The 24,350-nt window shown below is 39.6% G+C and overlaps 1 protein-coding gene across 3 annotated transcripts in view; it reads left to right on the top strand.

Annotated features, from left to right (window-relative positions):
* Positions 1 to 24,350, top strand: part of WLS (Wnt ligand secretion mediator) — a 100,351-nt gene that overhangs the window by 21,362 nt on the left and 54,639 nt on the right. For all 3 annotated transcript variants that reach the window (XR_005788644.1, XM_040470594.1, XM_040470595.1), the window contains exon 2: positions 21,687 to 21,959. Coding sequence is in view for 2 of the 3 variants with exons in the window: in XM_040470594.1 (XP_040326528.1) it covers positions 21,687 to 21,959 (273 nt within the window). In the remaining variant the exon portion in view is untranslated. The remainder of the gene's footprint in view (positions 1 to 21,686; positions 21,960 to 24,350) is intronic.

The following is a 24,350-nucleotide window of genomic DNA, read 5'->3' as shown; positions in this document are numbered from 1 at the left end:
TCACAGTGAATTCTGAAACTTGTTGGATGCCACAGAGAGATGTCTTCTCTTTTTCCTACTGAACTTCAATCCAGATAATATGAGCCTAGAACTGTTGGGAGTCCTTCTAATGAAGCCTGAGAATGAAGCTAATAAAATATAAGGTAGAATTCAGTGACTGTAGAGAAGCGAGATCTGTTCACATAATTTGATTTCTCAAAACAACCACTATCTAAAGACTATTCTATCTCTGGACATTTTCAGCTTCAACTTGCTAATTGATTTATTAATTTAATTTTTGCTAAAGCAACTTTGAGCAAGATTTCCATTTCTCTTACAGCCAAAAGACTCCAGACTGATATACTTTCTGTGTCTTGGTTTAAAGATAGGTTGATGGAGACTATTACTATATTGCATAAGGTGTATCTTGGGAGTTTGCTCATGTTTCATGGAATAAGTCTTCTGTAACAATAAAAAATAAAATCAGGTATGGAACCAACCTTTGTGAGGCATAGCTCGTCCAACCAGAGTGGTAGAGGAAATGGTTGTGTGTGTGTGTGTGTGTGTGTGTGTGTGTGTGTGTGTGTGTGTATTGTACCACTGTTGGAGCATCAAGTGGCTGGTGAAGATCATTAGTGACACTTCCTGGAACTTGGCCAGGCTGTTGGCTTTGAAGTGAAGCTCATTGCAACACATGCTCCTGCTGAGCTGGATGTCTGTGTGAAATGGATGGCAACAGGATGTCCCAGCAGATAAAATGAGGTTCTTGAAGGCATAGGAAAAGCTTTAATGACTGCCCAAGCAGAGCAGTATTTCTGGGGATGGTTGGGAAACTTGAGTAGATGTTACAATGGCTTGAGGTTTCTTTAGGACATCCAAGAGTCTGTGAAGCAGAACAAAGAATGAGCCAGCATGTTACTGTAGTCCCTGAACTGGTTTAGTGATGGGCTAACAGAAGGAAGTGCACACGTGGCTTTTGCCTTCGAGCAACATAAATTTGATTGGAGAGACAGGATCAATAACATTAGACAGTTTGTCGTTAAGGTCAAAGTTGGGTGAAATAGAGTGTGTTCTAAGCATTTTTTAGATCAGATAAAAAGGTTTGTTTTTTTTTGTTTTTTGTTTTTTGTTTTTTTTTTGTTTTTTTTTTTTAAGAACTAGAGAGTTTGACCTGGGCCTTTGAAGTCTGGGTGGTCATTTGAAACACAACTTGATGTGCATAATCCACAACAAGACTCACCTCGTTTAAGGCACTAAATTAAAAATGAGCTTAATAGAAAAAGGTATGAACAGAGTATCAAGAGATCTGACTCTGGCTTCTTTTGCCTCCTTAGACTTATCACTCAATCCCCATGCTTCTTCTTACCTTTATTATTTGCTAATTGGACATGGTAATGCTTTCCCTTGGCAAATAGAAACATGCCTTTATAAAGCCAAATATGTTGGCCTTTCCACCCATTTCTTTCCTTTTTATTAGAAAATCCTCAGAATCTTTAGGCTACCTACAGATTAGAAATTTGTTTAGATGGTGATTAAGGTCTATTTTAGTACTTTGCTGAATTCTGAGGAATGTAAGGAGGCACAAAACATGATAATCTGTTCATCTGTGGTGTTATGGAAAGAAATCACTGGATGTGAAATGAACGAGTCTGGGAATTGACCACTTGCCAGCTGTGAGACAAGGTTTGCTTTTAGGATCCCATCTGTAACCGACCATAGATCTGTGGGATCCATGACAGTGATGTAGAAGAAGATGAAGATGGTGCTTATCTTTTGCAATGCACCAAAAACAAAGTGGCAGTGTTTTAGTTGATTTAAGTATGCAGGACATATATATATAAGAATATTGTTAATAAAACAGCACAGCATATTACAAGAAGAAATACTAATTGAACATTTACTGTATGCCCGGAATATGCAAAGTGTTTTATACACATGATCTCAACTACTGAGGTGGTTGAGTTGGAACAAGAATCTTTGTCTCACTTTTGTTTTTATGTTTAAAGATCTTAGAGACCGGAGGATCCTTAAAGCAGTGTTTTGGACTTCCTTAACTTGTTAATTGTATTAAAAAAGAACCCAAAACCTTTATTCTAAAAGCAATGGAGTTTGGGGGATAAAACCTGGAGGGGGTTGTAAATTGACCAGAAGGTTTACAAATACCCATAAGGACAGGCATTATGTTAGACATTGTGGGCAGGTCCATTCACCAGGGCCTTCCGTCGGTATTTTCCTTTGTGAACTCTTTTGCTGAATGTCCCATCATCCTTTGTTGAGATGAGGTCCTGTTCATCCTGTCTGCTTTCACGACATGAATGTTTTAGGAACTCTCCACAGACTGGCTGGATTGTCTCTCTGGGCTATGAACAGATTGTGTGGGTGATGAGACAAGTAGGTAAAGACTCAGCAGTCAACAAAGCGAGTGGAAAGCTCTTTCTCTGGCTTTCAGAATGGAGCTTGGACACAAAGGAAACTTCGTTAATCATGCCTCCTTTGTAATCAGAATGGTGGAGGCATTTTTTTCAGCCCACTATTATTTTGTCTTCTGTCTCGTCTGAGTTAAACCAATTGTTATAGCTAATTGAGGGGTTAAAAATTTCCCAGACACAGCCAGGCAGAATCAACTTCACTTGATAAAGGAGTGGGTCAGTTCTGATTGGAAAACCAATTCAGGTGTGGGCCAAGTTTCCTGCAGTCATGGCACTGGTCTGGTAGGATACCCTTGTCCAAAATCTACATGGTGGCAGCTTTGTGCTTAGATGATGAAAATTTTTTTTTTAAATTTTTTTTTTCAACGTTTATTTATTTTTGGGACAGAGAGAGACAGAGCATGAACGGGGGAGGGGCAGAGAGAGAGGGAGACACAGAATCGGAAACAGGCTCCAGGCTCTGAGCCATCAGCCCAGAGCCTGACGCGGGGCTCGAACTCACGGACCGCGAGATCGTGACCTGGCTGAAGTCGGACGCTTAACCGACTGCGCCACCCAGGCGCCCCTAGATGATGAAAATTTCATGTGTGTGTGAGAAATGTGGAAGAGATGGGTAAGACTTGGCGGTTTTGAGGAGTTTACAAGATCCAATCACTTTTTAGTACTAAGTCCCTAAAATAAGCACTGAATGGAAAACTTCAAGCATCACAATTTACCAAGGAACCTTGGACAACTTACTTGTTTAATCTTTCTATAGTTGCTTTCTTAGAAATCAAAGAAGGATAGTAATCTTTGGTATCCACTTAACCAGCATTGTGTAAAATAATGAGACTGTAAATGCTTTGAGTGCCCTGGAGATGAAGAGATAGGGAACATTCTCTTAAGTATTATTCATATTTAATATGGAAAGATGAATCAGAATAATTTTTTTTAAACCTGTTATGCTTTCAGCACCTTTCTTTTATAAGGGAAGTTGTGTGCCTTAACAGAGGTTGACTTTGTAACAATTTAATTTTCCAAGACCGGTCCTGCAAATTTACAATGTGGTTGATTTTCCAAGAGGAAAGTTTGAGGTTAGCCCTGTCCTCTCTCCATTCCCTGACTCTAGTGGTTAGATGTTTTATAATGAATTGTTCGTTGAGGGTGAATCAAGGGTAGTGAAACCAAAGACAATATTAGTGTTTTACGAGACAGCTGATCAATGATAACTCTAGCTATCCCCTAACTGTGTGTTTGCCTATTTTCTTTTTTTTTTTAAGTTTATTTATTTATTTTTGAGAGAGAGAGAGAGAGAGAGAAACAAAGACAGAGACAGAGTATTCAAGCAGGCTCTGCACTGCCAGTGAAGAAACCAAAAGGGGGCTTGATCTCGTGAACTGTGAGATCATGACCTGAGCCCAAATCAAGGGTTGGATGCTTAGCCGACTGAGCCACCCAGGCACCCCTTGCCTACTTTCTTTAAATGGAAATTTGAAACCAAAATAGTGAGAAGTGGCTGTAATTTCCAAGAAAGAGGCACCACAATGTTTTAGGGTTGGAAGAAGAAAAAGAGCTGCCTGATTCTTGGTCTGTTTTTCTTTTTTACCCCCAATACCCTATCCCTTGGTTATCTGTTTAGAGCAGAAGGAGAAAAATCCCCCACAAAGTCTGATCTGATCTCACCTAAATATTTTCTTCCCAGGCATGATTGGAGTTTACCTCTCCTATCCTGTCTGTAGCTACTACTGATGCTTTCTGCCCAGTGGAGACTCCACCGCCCCTATGTGCTGTTTGTGTGTTTTCAACAGGAATTGACTATTTCACGGTTCTTCATAGAAACAGATTCTTGTTTTGTAAGGGGCCTGGGAATTTGTCTAGTCCAGCCTCACCCATACTGGGGTCTCCCAACAGGGATGGCCTCCCTCCATCACCCTCCCATTCCAGTGATGAGTTAGCTGTTCTTTAGACAGCTTGTTTAATTTTTTGATCCAGTTGAAACACTACGATGGTTCAATGTTCTTTCTTATCATTTAGTGGAAAGCTGGCTTCCATTACCACGTCGTAATTTCCACTCACAAATCCTGGGTTTTCCTTTTGAAATAATCTAGAACATGTGCTTCCCTTCTGCTAGACAGTGGTCTTTGAAATCACTGAAAATGATTACCATTTCTGTCTGTTGACTTTCCGTTTTCTAGGTGAAAAACCTCTGGTGTAGACTCCTTACCATACTTGCTGTCCCTCTTTGGTGATTGTATTCCCAGTCAAGATTATCTCAGCTACTATGGCAACCAGCTACTGCTTGTTGTTTCTACTTAAGAGGAAACCACCATTTTCCTGTTTTCAGTAGAAAATCTGTAATTTAGAAGTCAACACGCTAATGTCCTTAGAACAAAAGAATTTGTATTTCTGGTGGTCAGCTTATTGCACACAACCTTGAGTTTTGCAATTCTCTGTGCACTGGCCTCACCATATTAACTCCTATACCTTATACCAAATGCATTTCCCAAATATCTCTCTGCATTGGTTTTTCTCACTAAGAGACATAGTGTGGCATGAGACAAAGAAAGACTGTAGGCTCAGATGAGTTTAGGTTCAAACCCCAGTTCAGTTGCTTACTGGCTGTGACCTTGGATGAGTTATTTACATTTCAGAGCCTCATTTTACTTATCTCTAAGTGGAGATTATATCTACCACTAATGTATAAGAATGAAAATCAATCAAGTTAAATCCCCTAGCCCAATACGAGGTACATAAGAAATTTCCAGCAAATAGTAGCTGTTGTAATAATTTATATTTTGTAGATGACAGCCTGATGCAGACAATCCAGCAGGTAGGCAACTGCAGTGGTTGAGAACTTGATATCCCTGTAGTTGCAAATTCTGAAAAGGGAGTGTCACAGAATGGCTTGTGAGGTATAAATATTTCTTCTAAGCCTGGGTGATTGGGATAAAACAGGGGTTCTCAACTAGAGCAATTTTGTCCACAAGGGGATATTTGGCAATGTCTGGAGACAGTTTTGATTTTCATGACTTGCTGGGGGAGGAGGGAAAATGCTACTAGCAACTAGTGGTACGAACAGCTAGCATCCTACAATGCACAGCAGCCTGCAGTGCACAAGATGGCCCCCAAACAGTTATCCAACCCCAAATGTCAGTAGTGCCTAGGTTGAGAAACCCTGAGATAGAAGGACAAGAGCAAGACATCCAGGAATACTAAGAAGGAATTGGCAGGTGTAACTGTCTGATGACGAGGAGCCCCGGCTTCAGACAAAATATTGAAATAAGATGATGACTAGTGTAGCTATGGCTCTAACCTCATTTAGTCTAGCCTCACCATCCTAATGTGCCTTTCTAAGATGTCAATCCTTTCCAGCTTCCCAATGTCATGTGCTAGTTAAATAAATCCTGCCAAAGGTTTATATGAGGTTTTTGTGCCTGTTATCTTATTTTCTTATGCTGACCCTACTAAAGACATGAATGACCTGATTGGTCTAGTCTTGATGTAGTCATTCTGTCACAGAAACGGACAACCAACAGAAATAAGTTTAATATGATGTAATAACTTCAGTTCTTTATTTCTACTGCCAAAACATGGTGAAATTCCCCTTTCCTTTCCCATCCACTTTGATGCTTCTAGCCTCTCTTCTAAAATCTCTAAAAGACTGATTCGCCTCTGATAAAACTGCTTCCCCAGCCTAAGCCTATTTCTTCTACTGGCCCCTTTCTCTTGATTGTGTATCACGAAAACCCAGAGAGTCCATCTAGTGACAGCTGAACTCTCATGGGGGCAGGGGCAGGTGAGGGTGTGCAACAGAACAGGCAAAAAGTATTCTCTGTATCTGTAGGGAAGATAGGGAAGAGGGGAAGGAGTAGAGAAGACGTGTTAACATTTCTGGCTATAATTATTTTATAAGAATAACTGTTTATAAAAATAAAACAGTTTATAAAAATAACTGTGGAGAAAAGGTATTATAGTCCCATTTCACTGTGTAGAAAACTAAGGGCTAATTTTGTGCTCCCTCAAACAACAATACTCCTGGTATTTCTCAGGGAATGACATCTGAAACATGCAAGTTAAAGTTCTTTATGGAATCATCTCTGAGTTGGGGCCAGTCACTGAGTGACAAGGAGAACCTCTGTTTTTAATGACCCAAGATCCAGACCTTCTAGTTCTCTAAACGTTGGTTAATACATCCCTCAGGGGAAGATGACAGGCTAGAGAACGGGCAGTATGTTGCCATCTCCCACCAGATTATTCTTCTCCATCTGTCGACAGCATTGTTATTCCCAAGTTAGCATTTAAGTCCTCACTATGTGCAAGGTGCTGAAATAGGCTCTTCCTATTAATTATTTAATCTTCACAAGAAATCTATGGGGTGGGAACTCCTAGTAAGATTTTACAAAAAGGAAACTGGCATTCTGTAAAGCTCTGTAAGTTCCCCAACTGAATTGCTAGTAAGTAATAGAACTGGGATTTGAATCCAAGTTTTGCTTGTTTTGTTTGTTTGGTTGGTTGGTTGGTTGGTTGGTTGGTTGGTTGGTTGGTTGGTTTGGGGGTTTTTTGTTTTTGTTTTTGCATTGACAGCTTTTGCTTTTAACTTCTCTCATTCTGATCTTGTAGATTATTTCGTGTTTCTTCAGCAACATAAAGAACCTTCCTGTAAAAGCAGTTCCCTTGCTGCATTGTGATCATTGTTTTTCTCCTGTGGAGTAGTTTTGTGTAAAGAGTAATCTGGGTAAATTTTGAAACATATTAAGAATCCAACAGTTTAAATGGAAAATTCGAATGAATGTTAGGAGTTGATGTCTCATTAGCAAATTTTGTCAATGATCTTTTGGCTTAGGGCAGTGTGTGCCACAACTTCCATTTCTTCTGAATAATAGACCCAGCTCTGGTGAGCTTATTTCTATCATCCTGAAAAATAGAGGTTGGACATGCTCCAGATTATTTCATTGTATTGGAATGTCTTTGTGTTGTAGTATACTGTGAGTGTACGGGCCACTGGCTGGAAGCTGGAGTGGAGTTTTGCTTTTTCATCCACTAAACAATTTCATTATGATTGGATTGGACCCACCTTCCCATGGTTTATATTATGGAGATACATTTCATCATGCTGAATACATCAATATGAAGTTTTACAGTTGGCTCTTGTTTGCCCTTGCTTTCTAGCTCAGTTCAGTGGTCTCACCAGTAGTTGGAAGATAGAAAACACCCAGAGACCCTTCTGACCCCTAACAGCAAAAGAACAGAGTAGGATGACTAAGGTCTCTTCCTCTAACAGATGTGAACATCCAAAGGAAATGAGGGGACAACGGGCCTAGATGGACAAGGCTTGGCAGCCTCTACTCTTGGCATATAAATTGACCCTAATTTAAAAGGATATGTTTTAACCTTAAAAGAATGACTTTTGCCATAACATATAGACATTCCCTTAAGACTCATGGAATTTCTAAGTCAGAAGTGACTAACAGTTAAAATACCACCTTTCACAGTTGAGAGAACTGGGACCCAGTGTTGATCAAATAATTTGCCTGGTTAGTCATATATCCAGCGCTAGAACTCAGCAATCCTGCTTCGTGGGATAATTCATTCTGCCAAGTTTCTTCTCAAATCTGCAGTAGTTCAGGAATAGCAGACCAGTTTGTGGCCCCAAACTGGAATGGTAAATGTGTGAAGGGGTGTCATGGAATGTTAATGCTGAAGAAAGCCCTACAGGCTGTTTTTTTCCTCCCCATCTAGTGCTCTAATGTCCTCTGCACGCTTTGCACTCACCAAGTGTTACCGGCAGGAACACCCGTATGCACACAGGTGTGGGCTGTTCATTGTCTTCAACTGGTTACCTTAGGATCCTCAGATTTTACTGATCTCAGATTTCCTTCCTTAGAACCTGCAACTTTGGGACTACCTAGAATAAATCTAATTTCTCTTCCAAATCTCCATCATTCACGTATTTGACCTTTTATCTGTAACCCCTTCCCTCTGGCCCCCTCTAAACTGAGCTGTTTTCTGTAACAAGATGTCAGCTTCTACATATTCTACCTGTGACAGGATTTATTTTCCTTTGATTCCTTTCCTAGCAAATAACATTACCATCCATCTGCTACCCATGCAAGAAACGTGGGAACATCCTTGACTTCTCTTTCTCACTCACATCCCACACGGATCAATAGGGTCTGTAAATTCTTCCTCCTAAATAGTGCTTCCTTCCTACTCATGATTGCATCTACCTGTCACCATTCAGAATTCCTGTGTGTCGTCTCAAAAAGTCTGGTACCCATCCCATGCTCCACAGTTCCTTCACACCGGGTCTTCCATTGCTTTTCTTTGCTAGTTCTTTGGGAACTTCCATATATGATTCATTAGACCAGTGAGAAAAATGCCTTTAGAGCTGCTGGGTAAATAAACCGTTCGTGTAGCTGAGCTTTGCCCAAATTTCTGTCTGGGCCTATTTTGTAGATTTGACCTCAAAAGTAGGATTTGATGCCTTTAGAAGGGGTGTTTGCTTTTCTCTCTAATAAGACTTGTTTGGAGGATATTAATGAAATGGCCAGAATTTTCCCTCTGTGTGTTCTTAAGAATATAGATTTTGCCATTAAATCTTCAAATATGCAGCCATGAATTCTATACATTTAAGGCAAAGGTGTGAACATTTTATCTCATTTTGTCTCCAGTTTTCTTTCTAGCATGCAGGCATTGATCTCCATAGGGCAGTACTCAAATAGGATAAATCACTCAAATAAGTTAGTCCTACTTTTGAGAACCTCAGTTTTCAGAAAAGATGCTTGAGAGTAGTTGCCTAAACATGCTCCCACAATTTTAATGTTGGCTACAATCCCTTTGGGAGAAATTTTTCAGAAATTACCATGTTTTTCAGGGCTCCTGGGTGGCTCAGTCGGTTAAGTGTCCAACTCTCGGTTTGTCTCGGTAAGTGTCCAACTCTCAGGTCATGATCTCACAGTTTCGTGAGTTCGAGTCCCACGTCAGGCTCCGCACTGGCAGTGTGGAGCCTACTTGGGATTCTCTCTCTTTCTCTCTCTCTCTCTCTCTCTCTCTCTCTGTCTCTCTTTCTCTCTCTGTCTCCCTCTCTCTCTGCCCTGCCCCCACTCATGCTGTCTCTCTCTCTCAAAAAATAAACTTAAAAAATTTTTTTACAAAGAAATTACCATGTTTTTGCTTGCCTGTTGTCTGTCTCATACACATTCTTTTGATGTGTAAATTTACTTTCTTTCCTGTGGACTGGGATGATAGTATTTCAGTTTAGGAAAAGTTCATTTTGTTGTTGTTGTTGTTGTTGTTGTTATTTGTTTGGGTTTTTTAAAGTTAATTTCTTTTTAGTAATCTCTATACCCAATGTGGGGCTTGAACTTACAACCCTGAGATCAAGGGTCATGTGCTCTGTCTACTGAGCCAGCCAGGTGCCCCTAAATCAGCATAATTTAATGTTAATATGTTTATTATGACAAAAAGACCCTTTAATTCAGGTTTGGAGGATGCACATGTTCAAATCTCTATGCTTGGTGTCACAAGGAGCAATAAAAATGTGGTCTCTCCTCTCAGGAGCTTGTAATTCTGTAGGGTTCAGAAGATATGTTTGCAAATAAAGTGGAATGCTATAATAAGGACATAGACCAGATGATCTTGGCATCAGAGGAAGTAAGGATCATTTGTTACCGAAGGGATATTGGTGAAGGCCTCAGGTGCTGGCACATTATAGGCATTTAACAAATTGAATGAAGGAGGTGGCACTTGAGATAGAACCTAGAACTAATGAAAATATTAAAATATTTAACAGCCGTGTGGTGATTTTACTTAATTTTGTTATTTCAGGGTTTTTAAAAAACCCAACATTTCCTAAGAGTATGACTGTTAAATTTGCAGTTTACCCTTAAAATTTACCTCTCTGCCTTCAATTCTAGGGAATTCAGAAGTTCTAAGGTCTTACCTTTTCTTTGAATAATCAGGGATTATTCCTGGCATTTGTGAAATTCCAGATAAAGCCATTAATAAGCCTTGTTGACCTTAGCTTGTACTATCCAGCACTGAAGTTCTGACCCTTCAGAATGCCAATGCCCCCTTTTGTTTTTTTAATTGCTTTGCGTTCTGAACAACAGAATAGAGAGAAAAATAAATCAATAAATTGCATGAAGCTTTCTATTGGGCCGTACAGCCTCCATTCCCTAGTATTTCACATGTGTGAATGGGAGACTTTATCATTTTGGTGTCGCTGAGAAAACCTTCGTTAGTTCGGGCTTTTATCTATTTGGTGACTTCCTGAATGTTTCCATGGATGGAGAACTTGCCCTTTCCTGAGTCAAGTTGTGCCATTGTTTGCTTACCCAAATTGTCTAACCTACCTCTAACTTGTATCCTTGGCCCTTATTCTGCCTACAAGATCTGTCATAGAGTCATCCATGGCAGCTCTGTCATGTGCTCCTGAGTTGGATTTTCTCTAGGCTGAAATTCTAGCCTAGAATCTGAACCCCAGTAAGTTATGGGAGAGTAGCCATTAGTTTCTGTCTGTGCTTTTTGGGAACTTCTTTCCACCACGCCTTTGTGGTACTCTCTGGAGGTACTTTGTCACCGACTGAGTCTCCCAAATGAGCTATCCTGATGGTTCCCTTTATGTGGTGCCCAGTCCAACGCTGGGTAGTGTCTTGTTGGTGGAGCTTCAGAAAGTTCCCGATGGCCCCAGTCAGTCTTTCTCATCCATCTCTTGGCTCTACACATTACCTTTCAGGTAATTTGAGAGAGCTAATTAATAGTGTGAGCTAATAATCAAGCAATGAATGGAGAGGCAATGTGATGTAGTGGAAGGAGCATTGGTGGTTTTAGTCTGAGCTCTGCCACTTGCTGGTGGGACACAACCCATCAATCTTCTCCTGCGCGGTAGGGGTCATTGTAATGATTTATCTGTTTACTGTGAAGATTTGATGACCCAAGCATGTGAAAAGTGCTTTGTACGATGTAATGTGCAGTCCACATATTAGTTAGTGTTTGTGTTAGTGTTTGTGACAATATTGACAAAAGGAGAATATCTGTGATTTATGAATAATCAATTAGAAGTAACAACTGTGTGAAATTTATAGAGTGTGACAGGTACTCCAGAACAAAGCAGCTGTTTCTCCTACCATGTTTAATTTGGGGCTTTCCTAACCCTAAAATTTTAATGCCAAAATGTGCCGGTGGCGAGCTTGCTCATGAAGTGGGGCCAGTTGCCCACCTTTTTGTCACCCCTATGGGTGCAGCTCTGCCAGAGCAGCTTTGGGGACCCCTCCCAGGGCTCAGAGATTTCCCACACAAGAGCTGGTTCATCCTCCATGCTGGGTTTATGAGATCATAGCCAAGGTAGTAAATTATAAGATGCTATAATTCACTTTCCATAGGTGGTCTTGGCTACATTCCACAGCCTTTTGGCTAAAAGGTGGCTGATTTTGAAGCACTGGCACAAACTCAAAAATTCAGCCCAGATGACTGGTTAGCCGAGCAGTGAGCAATAACATCAACAGATGAGCCATTTGGTTTTTCTGTGGAGGTCTTTTGTGTTTACTTCATGTGCATTTAATTTTTACTGTTTTGAGTATTTCTGGAGTGATGGAGAAATAGTAATTGCAGGCATTTTTCACAGACAGAGGTTAGAAAAAGTAATTTGATGTACTTACATTGAAGTGATTTAGTTTTTCTTTGCTGCTAGATGTTAAAGGTGGGGGTCAGGTTTTTAATCTGAATTCAGGGTTTGGGATTTCTCTCCCAATTAGCACGTCTAATGGTCAACAGATTTTATGTACCCTTTGGTGCCAGGCTGTTTATGTGCATTTTATTTTTTTTCATAAAGATTTTTAACCACCCCCCCCCCCCCCTCCAAGCCAAAACTACACCAGTCTTGAGCCTAAAGTAATCTCATGTTTACCACAGCATTTCAGATACTATGTAAGAGTTTGGCTCTGTGTCCCAAAGCACTCTAATTTTTTTCCTCTTGGTTCCAACGTTCCTCATTTCCACGGGATCCAAGCCAGGCAAATAATGGAAGCCAAGTGGTGCTGCTTGCTTGCCGCGTAGGTTCTGACAAATATAGAGTAATTCTTCTATTCTTCAAAGCTGTTACATCTTTGGCTCCAGAACAATGGAGTTTGCAGGCCAAGCATTTAAAATCCTCATCAGCCTGAGATGTAAAACATATAATATTTTTCAATATTTTTTTATCAGAATGAATTACACGAGCATGTGCTGTAATTTCTGAAACTTTGCCGTCAAAATGGCTGTGTCATTTATGCGTGAGTTTACGTGGTAGGGACCTATTAGTAAGTGCTTGACTTTTGTGCGTGCGGTACAAATTACTTTGCATGCAGCTTGGCTGTGTGGTGTGTGTGTATGTGTGTTTGTGTGTTTTGGTGGTAGTAGTTTAGAGGAATGTTCTGCTGTGTTTAAAAATTTAGCTTTCCTAGAACAGATGTTAGCATAATTAACTACTTACTGAAAATTGCTGGCAAGAACGAATTACATTTCACTTAGCATACCCCATTACATGCACCAGGGCATAGCTAGGATAATTCAGAAAATCACCTCTCCAGGTCTTGGCCCTCTAGACTCACTTTCAGTTGCCCAGTAATTGAGATTGAATTGTGAAATAATATTTCACTTAGTAATCTAGTGAGATTTAATTGGTATGGTTGAAATATAGGAGAATTTCATTTTCAAAGTCAGTGGCAGAAGTGGAGTGAATGTCCTGACCATTATAACTTCAGAGCAATTTCAGTAGAGGAATTAACAGACTGAGTCAGTTAATTCCGAGGCACTAAGTCAGTTTAACACAAGTATTTACACTTTCTTTAGCTAAAACTTTTGAAACTGTCATTATAATGGGACATTCTACAACTTGGATACCTGCTGTAGCAGATACTAAGAAATCTTTTTAGGAACTGACCTGGAGGGAACGGTAAGCAGAATTGGCTCAAAGAATTGCTAGTCGTCTAAAAACCTCCCAACTCAACCAGATAATATGATCTGGCTACTTCGTTTGTACAGTATACCCCACATGTTTCCTTTTAACTAGAAATAAAGCAGGAGGTTTTTGAGCTTGAGAAAGGGAGACAGAATCTCTGAGGGAACTCAATTTAACACATTTAAAAGCTAATTTCTAAATTTAGCTGAAGTTTCTTTTAGGTTAAATAAGTGCTTTCGGGGGCCTTTGGATAAAAACTGTACTTGTACAAATAACAGAAATTTATCTGGTCTCCTTGGTTTCTGCCACCTATGTTCCTTTTCCTTTCTTTTCTGCTCCTCTCCTTGAGACACATCAAAAAATCCTCAACACTCCCTGGAGTTATCCAAGGGCCCGAATACCCAATACATTTCATATAAGTTCTCATTAAGGCAAACATAGATATTCAGATAGGCAAAGTATAGAAGCAATTTGAGTGTCTGATATTTAATGAATTATAAATCCATTTCATTGTGAAACAGTACAAATTCCTCTACATTACAAAGGGAAAAGTAGTTTTTAGCCACCTTTATTTAGCTTTGTAGCTCAGGTGAATGTTGTGGAGGCTTACATTATCCAGCTACTGCTTTTGTTCTCTACTTTTCTAGATATGGACTGCAGCCAAGTAATTCTTAGTGTGCCCCCAACATTAATCCTCTCCTTTTAAATCAGCCTCAATTCTTCTTTTAAAATAAAGTCCAGGGGTGCCTGGGTGGCTCAGTTAAGCATTTGACTCTTGATTTCAGCTCAGGTCATGATCTCACGGTTAAACATTAAAAAAAAATAAAGTCTTGGGGCACTTGGGTGGCTCAATTGGTTAAACGTCCCACTTCGGCTTAGGTCATGCTCTCACAGTTCATGGGTTTGAGCCCTGCTTCAGGCTCTGTGCTGACAGCTTGGAGCCTGGAGCCTGCTATGGATTCTGTGTTTCTCTCGCCTGTGCGTTCTCTCTCTCTCTCTCTCTCTCTCTCTCTGTCTCTCTGCCTTTCCCCTGCTCATGCTCTGTCTCTCTCACTCCCTCAAAAATAAATAAACATTGGGGTGCCTGGGTGGCTCAGGCCATTAAGCGTCCAACTTTGGCTCAGATCATGATCTCACGTTTCATGAGTTCGAGCCCCACGTCGGTCTCTGTGCTGACAGCTCAGAACCTGGAGCCTGCTTCAGATTCTGCGTCTCCCTCTCTCTCTGCCCCTCCCCCACTCACACGCTGTCTGTCTGTCTGTCTCTCTCTCTCTCTCTCAAAAATAAACATTAAAAAAATTTTTTTAAAGAAACAAACATTTAAAAAATTGTTTTAAATGAAGTCTAATATCTACTTTCTATTTTCTAATATCCAAAATCTTTTAGGAATGAGGTAGAAAATAAATAAATGACATTATAAAACACAGATAAATAAACCAAGCATTTGTATTTTTATGGGTGTGAAGATCATGACAGCAGATTTTTAACTGTCACTAGATTTCAAGAGTTAGAGCAACCTCCTTGAGTCAGTAGAAGAAGGTATCTGTTATCAATTATGTATACATTGTTTAAATCAGGGTGTATAGTTTTGTTTTCATTTCTGTCAGCTAATTGCTATGGTGAAAGTAAAATTCTCTGAAATATTTCTTAAATATATTTGACCATTTTTACCTAAAGTCATTACTTTTTCAAACTGAGGAGTTCTGATTATTAATGTTCATAAACATAACTTACCTTGTTTTTACATGCAGTTTTCTTTCTTTCTTTTTTTTTTTAAGTTTATTTACTTATTTTGAGAGAGAGCCTGAGAGAGAACAAGTGGGGAAGGGGCAGAGAGAAGGAGAGACAGAATCCCAAGAAGGCTCTGCACCATCAGGCCAGAGCCCAATGCAGGGCTCAAACTCATGAACTGTGAGAGCATGACCTGAATTGAGATCAAGAGTCAGATGCTTAACCGACTGTGCCACCCAGGTGCCCCATGACTTACCCTTTTAACTGGTCTGTTCTGCACATTGCTTCCCCTTATAGCCCAAAGCAGATTAATCTTTAAATATCACCTTTGTTGCAAGAAGAATATATTCCTCTGGTTTTGGTGATCTAGACTTCAAAGGGGCTCCCGGAAGGCCCAGTTGCCAGGATAGAAGGCAGACCTTCTCCATTCCCTCCCCACCACCCTCCTCCTTTTCTTTCCAGGAGAGTTCATGGCTAGCCTCGTGGCTACCTACAGGACAGAGATGGTGTCTCAGAAGGAAAGAGCCCCCTAAATACAAACTCTCTGTTATTTGTGGATCTTTCTTTATTCTTCCTTACATCGCTCTGTAGAGTGGAGCACAGCTGATAGGGAGCAGAAGCCGAAGCACCCTAGTAGAAGGATGCCGCTAATTAGAGGAAGCACACAAAGTTAGGCTGAGGCTACATTTTCAACTATCAAATGATCTCTTTATAAATTTTAATACTCAAACTCAGACATCTGCAGAACTTACTATGATCTGCTAGATATCCTGTGATCTGGCACAAGCTCTTCTTCAGTGTCTTCCCCACTCGGCTGTCCCCCTTTTCCCTCTGGCCAACTGACACGTGCTCTCTTTCAAGGCTAAGTCCAGGCCTCCTGAAGTAGTATCGCCAACCCCACCCCTCTTTACTGCTGGTGCATCCTGCGCAAACCTCTGTCCAAGCAAGTTTCAATCAGGATGTACTTCTCTGCCAACTTCTCAGCCTCCCACACTCAACTGTGAGCAACTCAGGGTCTGGGACTGTCATTTGACTCTATCTTTAGTTAGCACAATGCCCGCATAATAATGATATTCCTAGATAATTGCTAAAGGAACCTTCTTTACTTGTAATAAAGCAAAGAAAGAAATAGTCTGTGCTGGCTTAAACGGAGACCATGTGTCATGTTAGCATGTTGTTTTAATTTTATTTTAACTTTTCTAGGAGCCAACTAAGTCTTGTATCTCTGTCCAACTCTTTAATGACAGGTTCTGGAGGGAGTAGGGGCTAATGATTTGATGTTGACTCAACTTTGAGCATGATAGCGGTAGTGGTTGGCTAGATGGTAATTTGTAAACTGGACAGCCATTTGAGATGCTATAACAGGAAGCTGGCTGGAGTCAATGAATATTGTTCCAAAAGGAGTACAGGTTTAGTCATTGTTCACTTACATTTTTACTCAAGGTTATGTTGTAATGATGACTGGAATTTTTACCTCATTCTAGCGAATTCATTTCTCTTACCTCCCAAGTATCTTTCTGTTGCCCTTTCTCAGGTAATGTCAGGATAAATGTAGCATCCGAAATTATAATTACTTTTTACTGTGAATTATTTATTGCCCGTTAACCCCATCATTTGTACATTTCACATGGCTGGAAAGCTGATGTCTATTGGGTTCACTGTAGCATCGAAGAGTACCTAGTGCAAAGTAGGTACTTGACATATTTGGTGAATGTAGTATGAACCTTTGTAATTTATGTTAATTGAAGAGCCACTGAATTTTCAAAGAAGTTTCAAGATGAGTTTGTGCAGTTTTTCACCACCTCGAGTTAGAAGTCTTATTGATTTCATATACCTTTAAAATTAAATGTCATGTAGTATCACATTTCACAATTCCTGTACTGTAGCAGAGAGGTAGAGGAGGTAGCAGAGAGGTAGAGGAGGCCAAAAATACTGGCAGTTGAATAGGAAATACTGCCAGATAAGGAAAGAAAAAATGGCCCATGTTTGACATAGTAAACGGAGCTGAACTCAAAACAGGTCAGAGTTTTCAATGAATAACTTGTGGTTTTATGACTTCTTTGCATGATCTAAATGCGGTCTTAAGCTACCACGAGTTAACCAATCCACAGTGCCTGGGCAAATTCACTTTTGGCCAGATTGCTCTGACTACTAAATTGCCCTTATGTTAAAGTAGCTTTTGGCCCATTTTTTTTCTCCCCAAGTAAATGCTATGGATGGGTAGAGGGGACATTTATAATGTGTGCTGAGGCAGCTGGGTGATATTGCATTACTATCCTAGGAATACTGAGGAGTGGTTATTTTTAGCTTTCACCTGAGCAAACATGACTCAGTTTGTTGACCTGAATCCATCCAGCCCCTTCTTAAATATACAAACTCTATTAATCCTTAAACCACGCTAGTGACTAAGTAGGGCCTTCATTACATATACCTGTTAGTTGATTGTGGCTTCTTCAAAGGTTGCAGATAATTTCAACATCTTCCATTTTATTCTTTTCTCTTACAGTAATATCCTTCATACTTCTTTTTTTTTTATTTAAAGACAGAAAGTAAACTTTTTTAAAATTTTAGACACTGTTTTACGATGCATGTAGTCACAATTTTGTCTGTAGCTAGTGAAAACACTTTCTATTAGGTATTATCTTTGTTTTTAGTTCTCTGATAGGCTTTCTACCTAAAGAAACACCTGGGAATTCACTTTTAACTGTTGTAGGAGATTGTCCTAAGTTGTAAATATATTATTGCGAGAACATGAACTGTCCATGTTTGAATATCAGAATGTCTTTTTTACTTTCTCAAACAATACAAATATTTTGTGTTTTGAGCACTACTGGAAAAATTGAAGATGCTGAATTATCTTTAGGTATTTAAGGTATGTAAAAGGTTTTTGAGACTAGAGACTAGTCTCAAAATTTATTTATTTATTCATGTGTAGAAAAATATTTGTGATTCCCATAGTATAACTTGAGATGCACTTGAGGCTTCTCTAAGTTCATTGCCATGAGATTTATGAAAATATTAGTATTCCTGGGATTTTTTTTCTTTATGCAAGATACACTAGACTAATGAAAGAATGAAAATAATTCAGGCCGCTACAAAGGCAGGCGTTCACTGTGTCCATTAAAAATGCAGCCTTTGTGCCCGTAAAGTGTTCAGCTTCTCTGTTATTAAGTTTGGAATGTGGTTTTGGAGCTTAGCTGAGGAACTCAGCTAGTTATTTTTCATTTTGGTCTAAGGAGGGAGAGACTTGTTTTTCACATGGGGGGGGGGGGGGGGGAAAGAAATTAAAAAAGGTTAGGTTCATTTTAGAAGAATCGAAGTTTTAAAATGTGGTAACTATTTTCTGCAGCAAATAGTCAGTTTGAGTATGTTAGCCAAAAACAGAATTCATGACTTTTGTCTCCCTGTTTATTTCTCCAGCCACATTAAAAAGCATTCAGTTAAATGTGCCATTTAGTTTTTCTAATGTCAGAGGGCTATTTGGCTGAGTCAGCATAACCAAAGTTTGATTGATTCATATTTCTAATAAGCTAGAAGTCTGACTTTATGTGGATTACATGTAAAATGTCTTCATGATACAGCTTTGGGTTTTTTTATTTTTTTAAATTTTTTTTTTAACGTTTTTATTTTTTGAGACAGAGAGAGACAGAGCATGAACAGGGGAGGGGCAGAGAGAGAGGGAGACACAGAATCAGAAGCAGGCTCCAGGCTCTGAGCCATCAGCCCAGAGCCCAACTTGGGACTCGAACTCACGGACCGCGAGATCGTGACCTGAGCTGAAGTCGGACGCTTAACCGACTGAGCCACCCAGGCGCCCCACAGCTTTGGGTTTTAAAGAAAACCTTCCCTTGCATGGATTTGTGGTGCTTCTGTGGTGTACTGAAAGACTTTCAGCTAGAGTTCAGTTGTGCTGTGTTTCTGGGTAAGTTTTTGTGTACATTGCCCCAACTCTCTGCAAACATAACATTTTACTACTCAAAATTTACCATTAGGACAGATATTTAGGGATAGAAAAATGTGTATTTGAGCATTAGAAGCAGGGCAAATATTAATAATGTACCCTTTTGCCTCCTAAGTGACTTTCCTCTTGCTTTACATATTTCTCTAGGTGTTATCTGATCTCTATTACAAAAGAAATGATTTCTCTTCCTAAAAGGTCTGAAAGTATGGTATACCAATTATATGCACAGAATTAGATGTTTAAACTTGCATAATTTATAATGTTTTCCTTTCCCTGCTCATTTCCAGAGATAAGTTTTATAAATACATTTTAAAAATATATTGTAATACCAGGACCCACATGATGAAAACTGAAAATTTTCAAAGAAATATAAACATGAACTCTAGTTAATGGAGAAGCAATCGTTGTTCTTGGATAGGAAAACTAAATGTTGAGAAAGGATGCCAATTCTGTCCACATTCATTTGTAGATTTAATGCAATTTCAGTCAAATCCCAGCGAAAGGATAAAAAGGATAAACTTGAATGGATTTGTGGAGGGGATTTACCCTACCAGATACTGATACAAACCATCATTTTATTGGATTCAAAACAATGTTGTATTGAGCCATGATGTGACAGTCCAATACATGATATGGAGCAGGTTTCCCAAAAACATCTATTTGGTTTACATGAGATAAAGACAGTATCCTAAATCAACAAGAAAGGAGAGTCCGTTCAGTAAAGAATAATTTAAATATTTAGAAAAAATAAAACTTAGAACCTCACTTCATCTTTTACATCAAAACAAATTTCATATGGACCAACTATTTAAATATTTAAGAAAAAAAGAAATTGTAAAAAAAATAACTAGAAATTAATAAAGGTGGCTGTTCATTGAATTTGGATATAAAGAAAGTCTAAGCACAAAATCATGAGAAAAAGCAAAACAGACATTCTACATAAAATCTGGAACTTCTCTAGATTTAAGTATGCCATAAACAAATTTAGACAGCAGATGGGAAAGTTAAGGTAAGTTACTAGCAAAAAATATTAGGCAAATAATTATTTATAGACAACCTTTATAAGCGAGGGGGATTTTGAGAAATTAAATTTGGTGTTATGTGACTGATTATTTTGCAAACACTGGTTGAAAATTTTTAATCATATAAAAATGTAATAGCTAATTTTTGTACTTTTCATGTGCTCAAACACTGTTCACAGTACATACTTTTCATGTTAACTCCTTTAATGTATACAATGACTCACAGAAGTACATATTATTGTTTTTAAAAACATTTTTTTAATGTTTATTTATTTTTGACAGAGAGAGAGAGAGAGACAGAGCATGAGCAGGGAAGGGGCAGAGAGAGAGGGAGACACAGAATCCAAAACAGGCTCCGGGCTCTGAGCTGTCAGCACAGAGCCTGACACAGGGCTTGAACTCACAGACTGCGAGATGGTGACCTGAGCTGAAGTCGGACGCCCAACCGACTGAGCCACCCAAGTGCCCCAGAAGTACATACTATTGTTATTGCCATTTAAGAGATGAAAAAATACACATAGAGAGCTTTAGTAATTCACCCAAAAATCTCTTAGTGTGAATGAGTGGTGACACAGGTAGGAATTAGGGAATCAGGATGGGGCACCAGGCAGGTTGGCCTGGAGCTGGTGGTACTCACCACTGAACTGCTCTGCTTCTTTAAGTGAATGAAAAGAAAAAGCTACAAACCTATGTATGTTGTGATCCTGTTTTATAGAAATATATGTTAATATGTATGTATTTTAAAGTCATATAATTCGTTTGTAATTTTTTATCTAATTACACACTCATAGAAAAGACAGTATTTTGATATTTTTCCAACAGTGTTACTTCCCTCTAGTGGGATTTTGGGTGAATGTTGTTTTGAACTTTAAGATTTCTGTATTTTACAGATTTTGTTTTATAATCACCTAACTGTTTTACAATCACAAAACAGTGTTTTGGTTTTTTTTTTAATGTTACGTAGTTCAGGTGTGATGATGTCTATTGAAATGCACAGATCAAAAGCATGGCTTTTATAGATCTCTGAAGTAGCAGTCAGTGTTTCAGTTTCTACCTCTGATAGGTACCATACTAAGTGAGGGCCTGAGGTCAACATAGTTCTCTCTCTCGATCAAAAGCAGGGTTAGAACTAAGGAGAATCTTAGAAACCTACTGTCTTGGTCAATCTTAGAAACTAACCATCTTGTTTCTCAGATGAGTGTCCTGAAACCACTAGATTGAACCAATTTACCCAAGATGAACTGACAGTAAGTTGTTCAACCAGGCTTCAGACGCAGGACTTCTGACTTCAGACACTGTGCTCTGTGAAGTCCCAGAACCCTCCAAGCCCTGAGGCCTGTGGGAACTGAAGCACAGTTGATTTTTGTGACATTTGTTTGGAGTAAGGAAGTAACGGAACCAAAGTGGTTACAAATACATTCTTTCCATAAAAGTGATGGTGATTGAAGACATAATGGGAAGGCTCTTAGAGATACTTTATGACACCTGTGGAGGTCACTGAAGGATCCTCACCTGGATTTGGGGGATCCCTAGATATTACTGATCCCAATTATAGAAGGCGATATAAAAATTGGGGACAAATGTTAGCCAAAAAATGAGCACTTCAGTGGATGATTTTTTTAAATCAGAAAACATTTTCTTTTCAGCTCCAGGGCCCACGACAGCAGTGTCCTACATGTCAGTGAAATGTGTGGATGTCCGTAAAAACCATCACAAGACAAAATGGTTAATGCCTTGGGGACCCAACCAATGCGACAAGATCCGAGACATTGAGGAAGCAATTCCAAGGGAAATTGAAGCCAATGACATTGTGTTTTCTGTCCACATTCCCCTTCCCTCCATGGAGATGAGTCCTTGGTTCCAATTCATGCTGTTTATCCTGCAGCTGGACATTGCATTCAAGCTGAACAACCAAATCAGTAAGTGTTCTCTCTTATCCCTTTACTACTTTGGACATTTTTCCCTTCAGGTTCTTTCAGAGCCAGTTCTAATAACAGAAAATGAAAATATTAATAGCAGAAAATTACTGACTACTTGCTAGGCACTCTTCTGAATATCCTACTTTTACTAATCCGTTTCATATTCCTAGCAATTTTGTGAGATAAGTCTTATTATTTCATTTTACAGATAGAAACCTTGGGCATCAGTGAGGTTGCTTAAGGTCAGGTGAGAGAGTGGAAGGGCTAGGATACAAACCCATGCAGCTTGGCTTCAAAGTCTTGCCCTAAACGCCAAGCTTTCTCACCTTTCTAGTGTTAAGAAGGAACTCATCCCAGCAGAGACATTTGAGGATTTCTTAAAAGTCCCATGTTGAGAAAAGCCATCATATTAGTCAAGATCCCTGTCAAAATGGGAATGCCAACCCATGAGCACCCATTTTCCCATAAAACTAGGGTTTTGTTTGGGTTTTTTTGTTTGTTGTGTGCATGTGTGTGTGTGTGTTTAGCTTACTCAGTTGTGGTTCAAGATTCTGAGGACATGAGACATATACACATTGCATGAGCAGGAGATTACTGGATGATTTCTGGAAGACAGACCTATGTGTGGCATCTGAGAACAATATAGGGAAACTTAGGTTGAGAAGGAAGAAAACACTTTTTTTTAATGTTTTATTTATTTTTGAGAGAGAGAGAGAGAGAGCGTGCAAGTGAGGGAGATGCAGAGAAGGAGGGGACAGAGGATCCGATGCTGGGGCTTAAACTCACAAACCTTGAGATCATGACCTGAGCCGAAGTCGGGTGCTCAAGCAACTGAGCCACCCAGGTGCCCCTAGGAAGAAAACATTTTTTACTGACACAGGATCCGGGGTGAGATGGAAAGAGGAAAAGGTGTGTTGGAGTCCTCTCTGCCTGAGGCATGTCCATGGATTAAAGCATCACTGTTTCCAATTCTTATTTTCCTGTATAGGCAATAATCTCAATATTTAATCATTAATTTCATTTTCTACAGGAGTTACCAATACATGTGCTTGATTGGCCTCTTATTGGGAACAAAAAGATATGCTAAGATGACTTTCCAGAATGGAGAGCCTCTTCCATTCATTCAGTCTCTTACCCATTATTTCAAACTGTTGTGGAGTGCCTACTACCACTAGGCATTGTGCTGATGGCTAGACATATGGATATGGATACAGATGAAGACACTGTCCTTTACGGGGTTTATAGTCAAGTGGCAATGATGAGCAAATAAACAATCATTCTAGTATGATGTGCTAGGGGCTGCAACCACGGTGTGCACAGGACGCTGTGGAAGTACAAAGAAAAGTCTTTAGAACGTGGAAAGGGAAGACTGCCTTGGCACACACGTACATGTGTGTATATACACGTGTGTGTGTGTGTGTGTAGAAGTGAGCAAATAGATATTTAAAGTGAGTGTCAAAGAGTGAAAACCCAGATGAGGAGTTGGGGGTGAGGGTGGGGACAAATAAAAGAACATTCAAGCTAGAAGGAATGGCTGATATGAAGGTCCAGATTTGCACAGCCTGAAGCATTCCGTGGTGTATTTTGTATTTCACATGTTCACATTCTCTTGCCTATTTGCCTTCTTCATTGTTTGTGTAACACATGTACTCATTCACTCATTCAAACTTCATTATGTCCCAACCGTATGTTAAACACTAAGTACTAAGGACACAAGACTGAACAAGAACATGTTCTTTTAAGGAGTTGGGAAAGACAGTGTTTGGGAAACATTTGACTTACCAAAAAGAAAGATATGTGCTACAATGAGAGGAATATGCAATGTTGTGACACTGTGATTTGTAAGAAAGGTGTATTTGGTCATTCAGATCACCAAAATATACTTCTCATATATATTTGGTCTTTATCCAGTTCCTGGCTTACAGTTCCCACAACCCTTGGAATTTCCTGAGCAATAAGAACAATGGGAGCATCTTTTATTATAATATTTGGTACATCAATCCACAAAGGTGAAATGGTGTCTTGTTCATAACAAGCCCCTTTCCACCACAACTGGGCTTATATACTGGGGTGACTTTTGGAAAGCACTAAGCGTGGGGGCTGGTTGCCAGGGGAACCAAGCATGAAAACTCTTGATTTTCAGGGAGGGGAGAGGAGCTGGAGGTCGACTCAGTCACCAATAGCCAAAGATTTAATGAGTCATGCCTATGTAATGAGACCTCCATAAAAACCCCAAAGGAAGGCATTTCAGAGAGCTCCCAGGTTGGGAAACCAGAACACCTCCTATGCTACCCTGCTGGGCCCCAAGCTTTATGAGGAAACAAGGAATTCCTTCCTTCCATCTTTCCTTCCTTCCTTCCTTCCTTCCTTCCTTCCTTCCTTCCTTCCTTC

The sequence above is a fragment of the Herpailurus yagouaroundi genome, unplaced genomic scaffold, assembly GCF_014898765.1.
Source record: "Herpailurus yagouaroundi ecotype Mexico unplaced genomic scaffold, PumYag 77, whole genome shotgun sequence".
NCBI lineage: Eukaryota > Metazoa > Chordata > Mammalia > Carnivora > Felidae > Herpailurus > Herpailurus yagouaroundi.
Note: the sequence above shows the minus strand (reverse complement) of the source record. Positions and strands in the feature narration are given on the sequence as shown.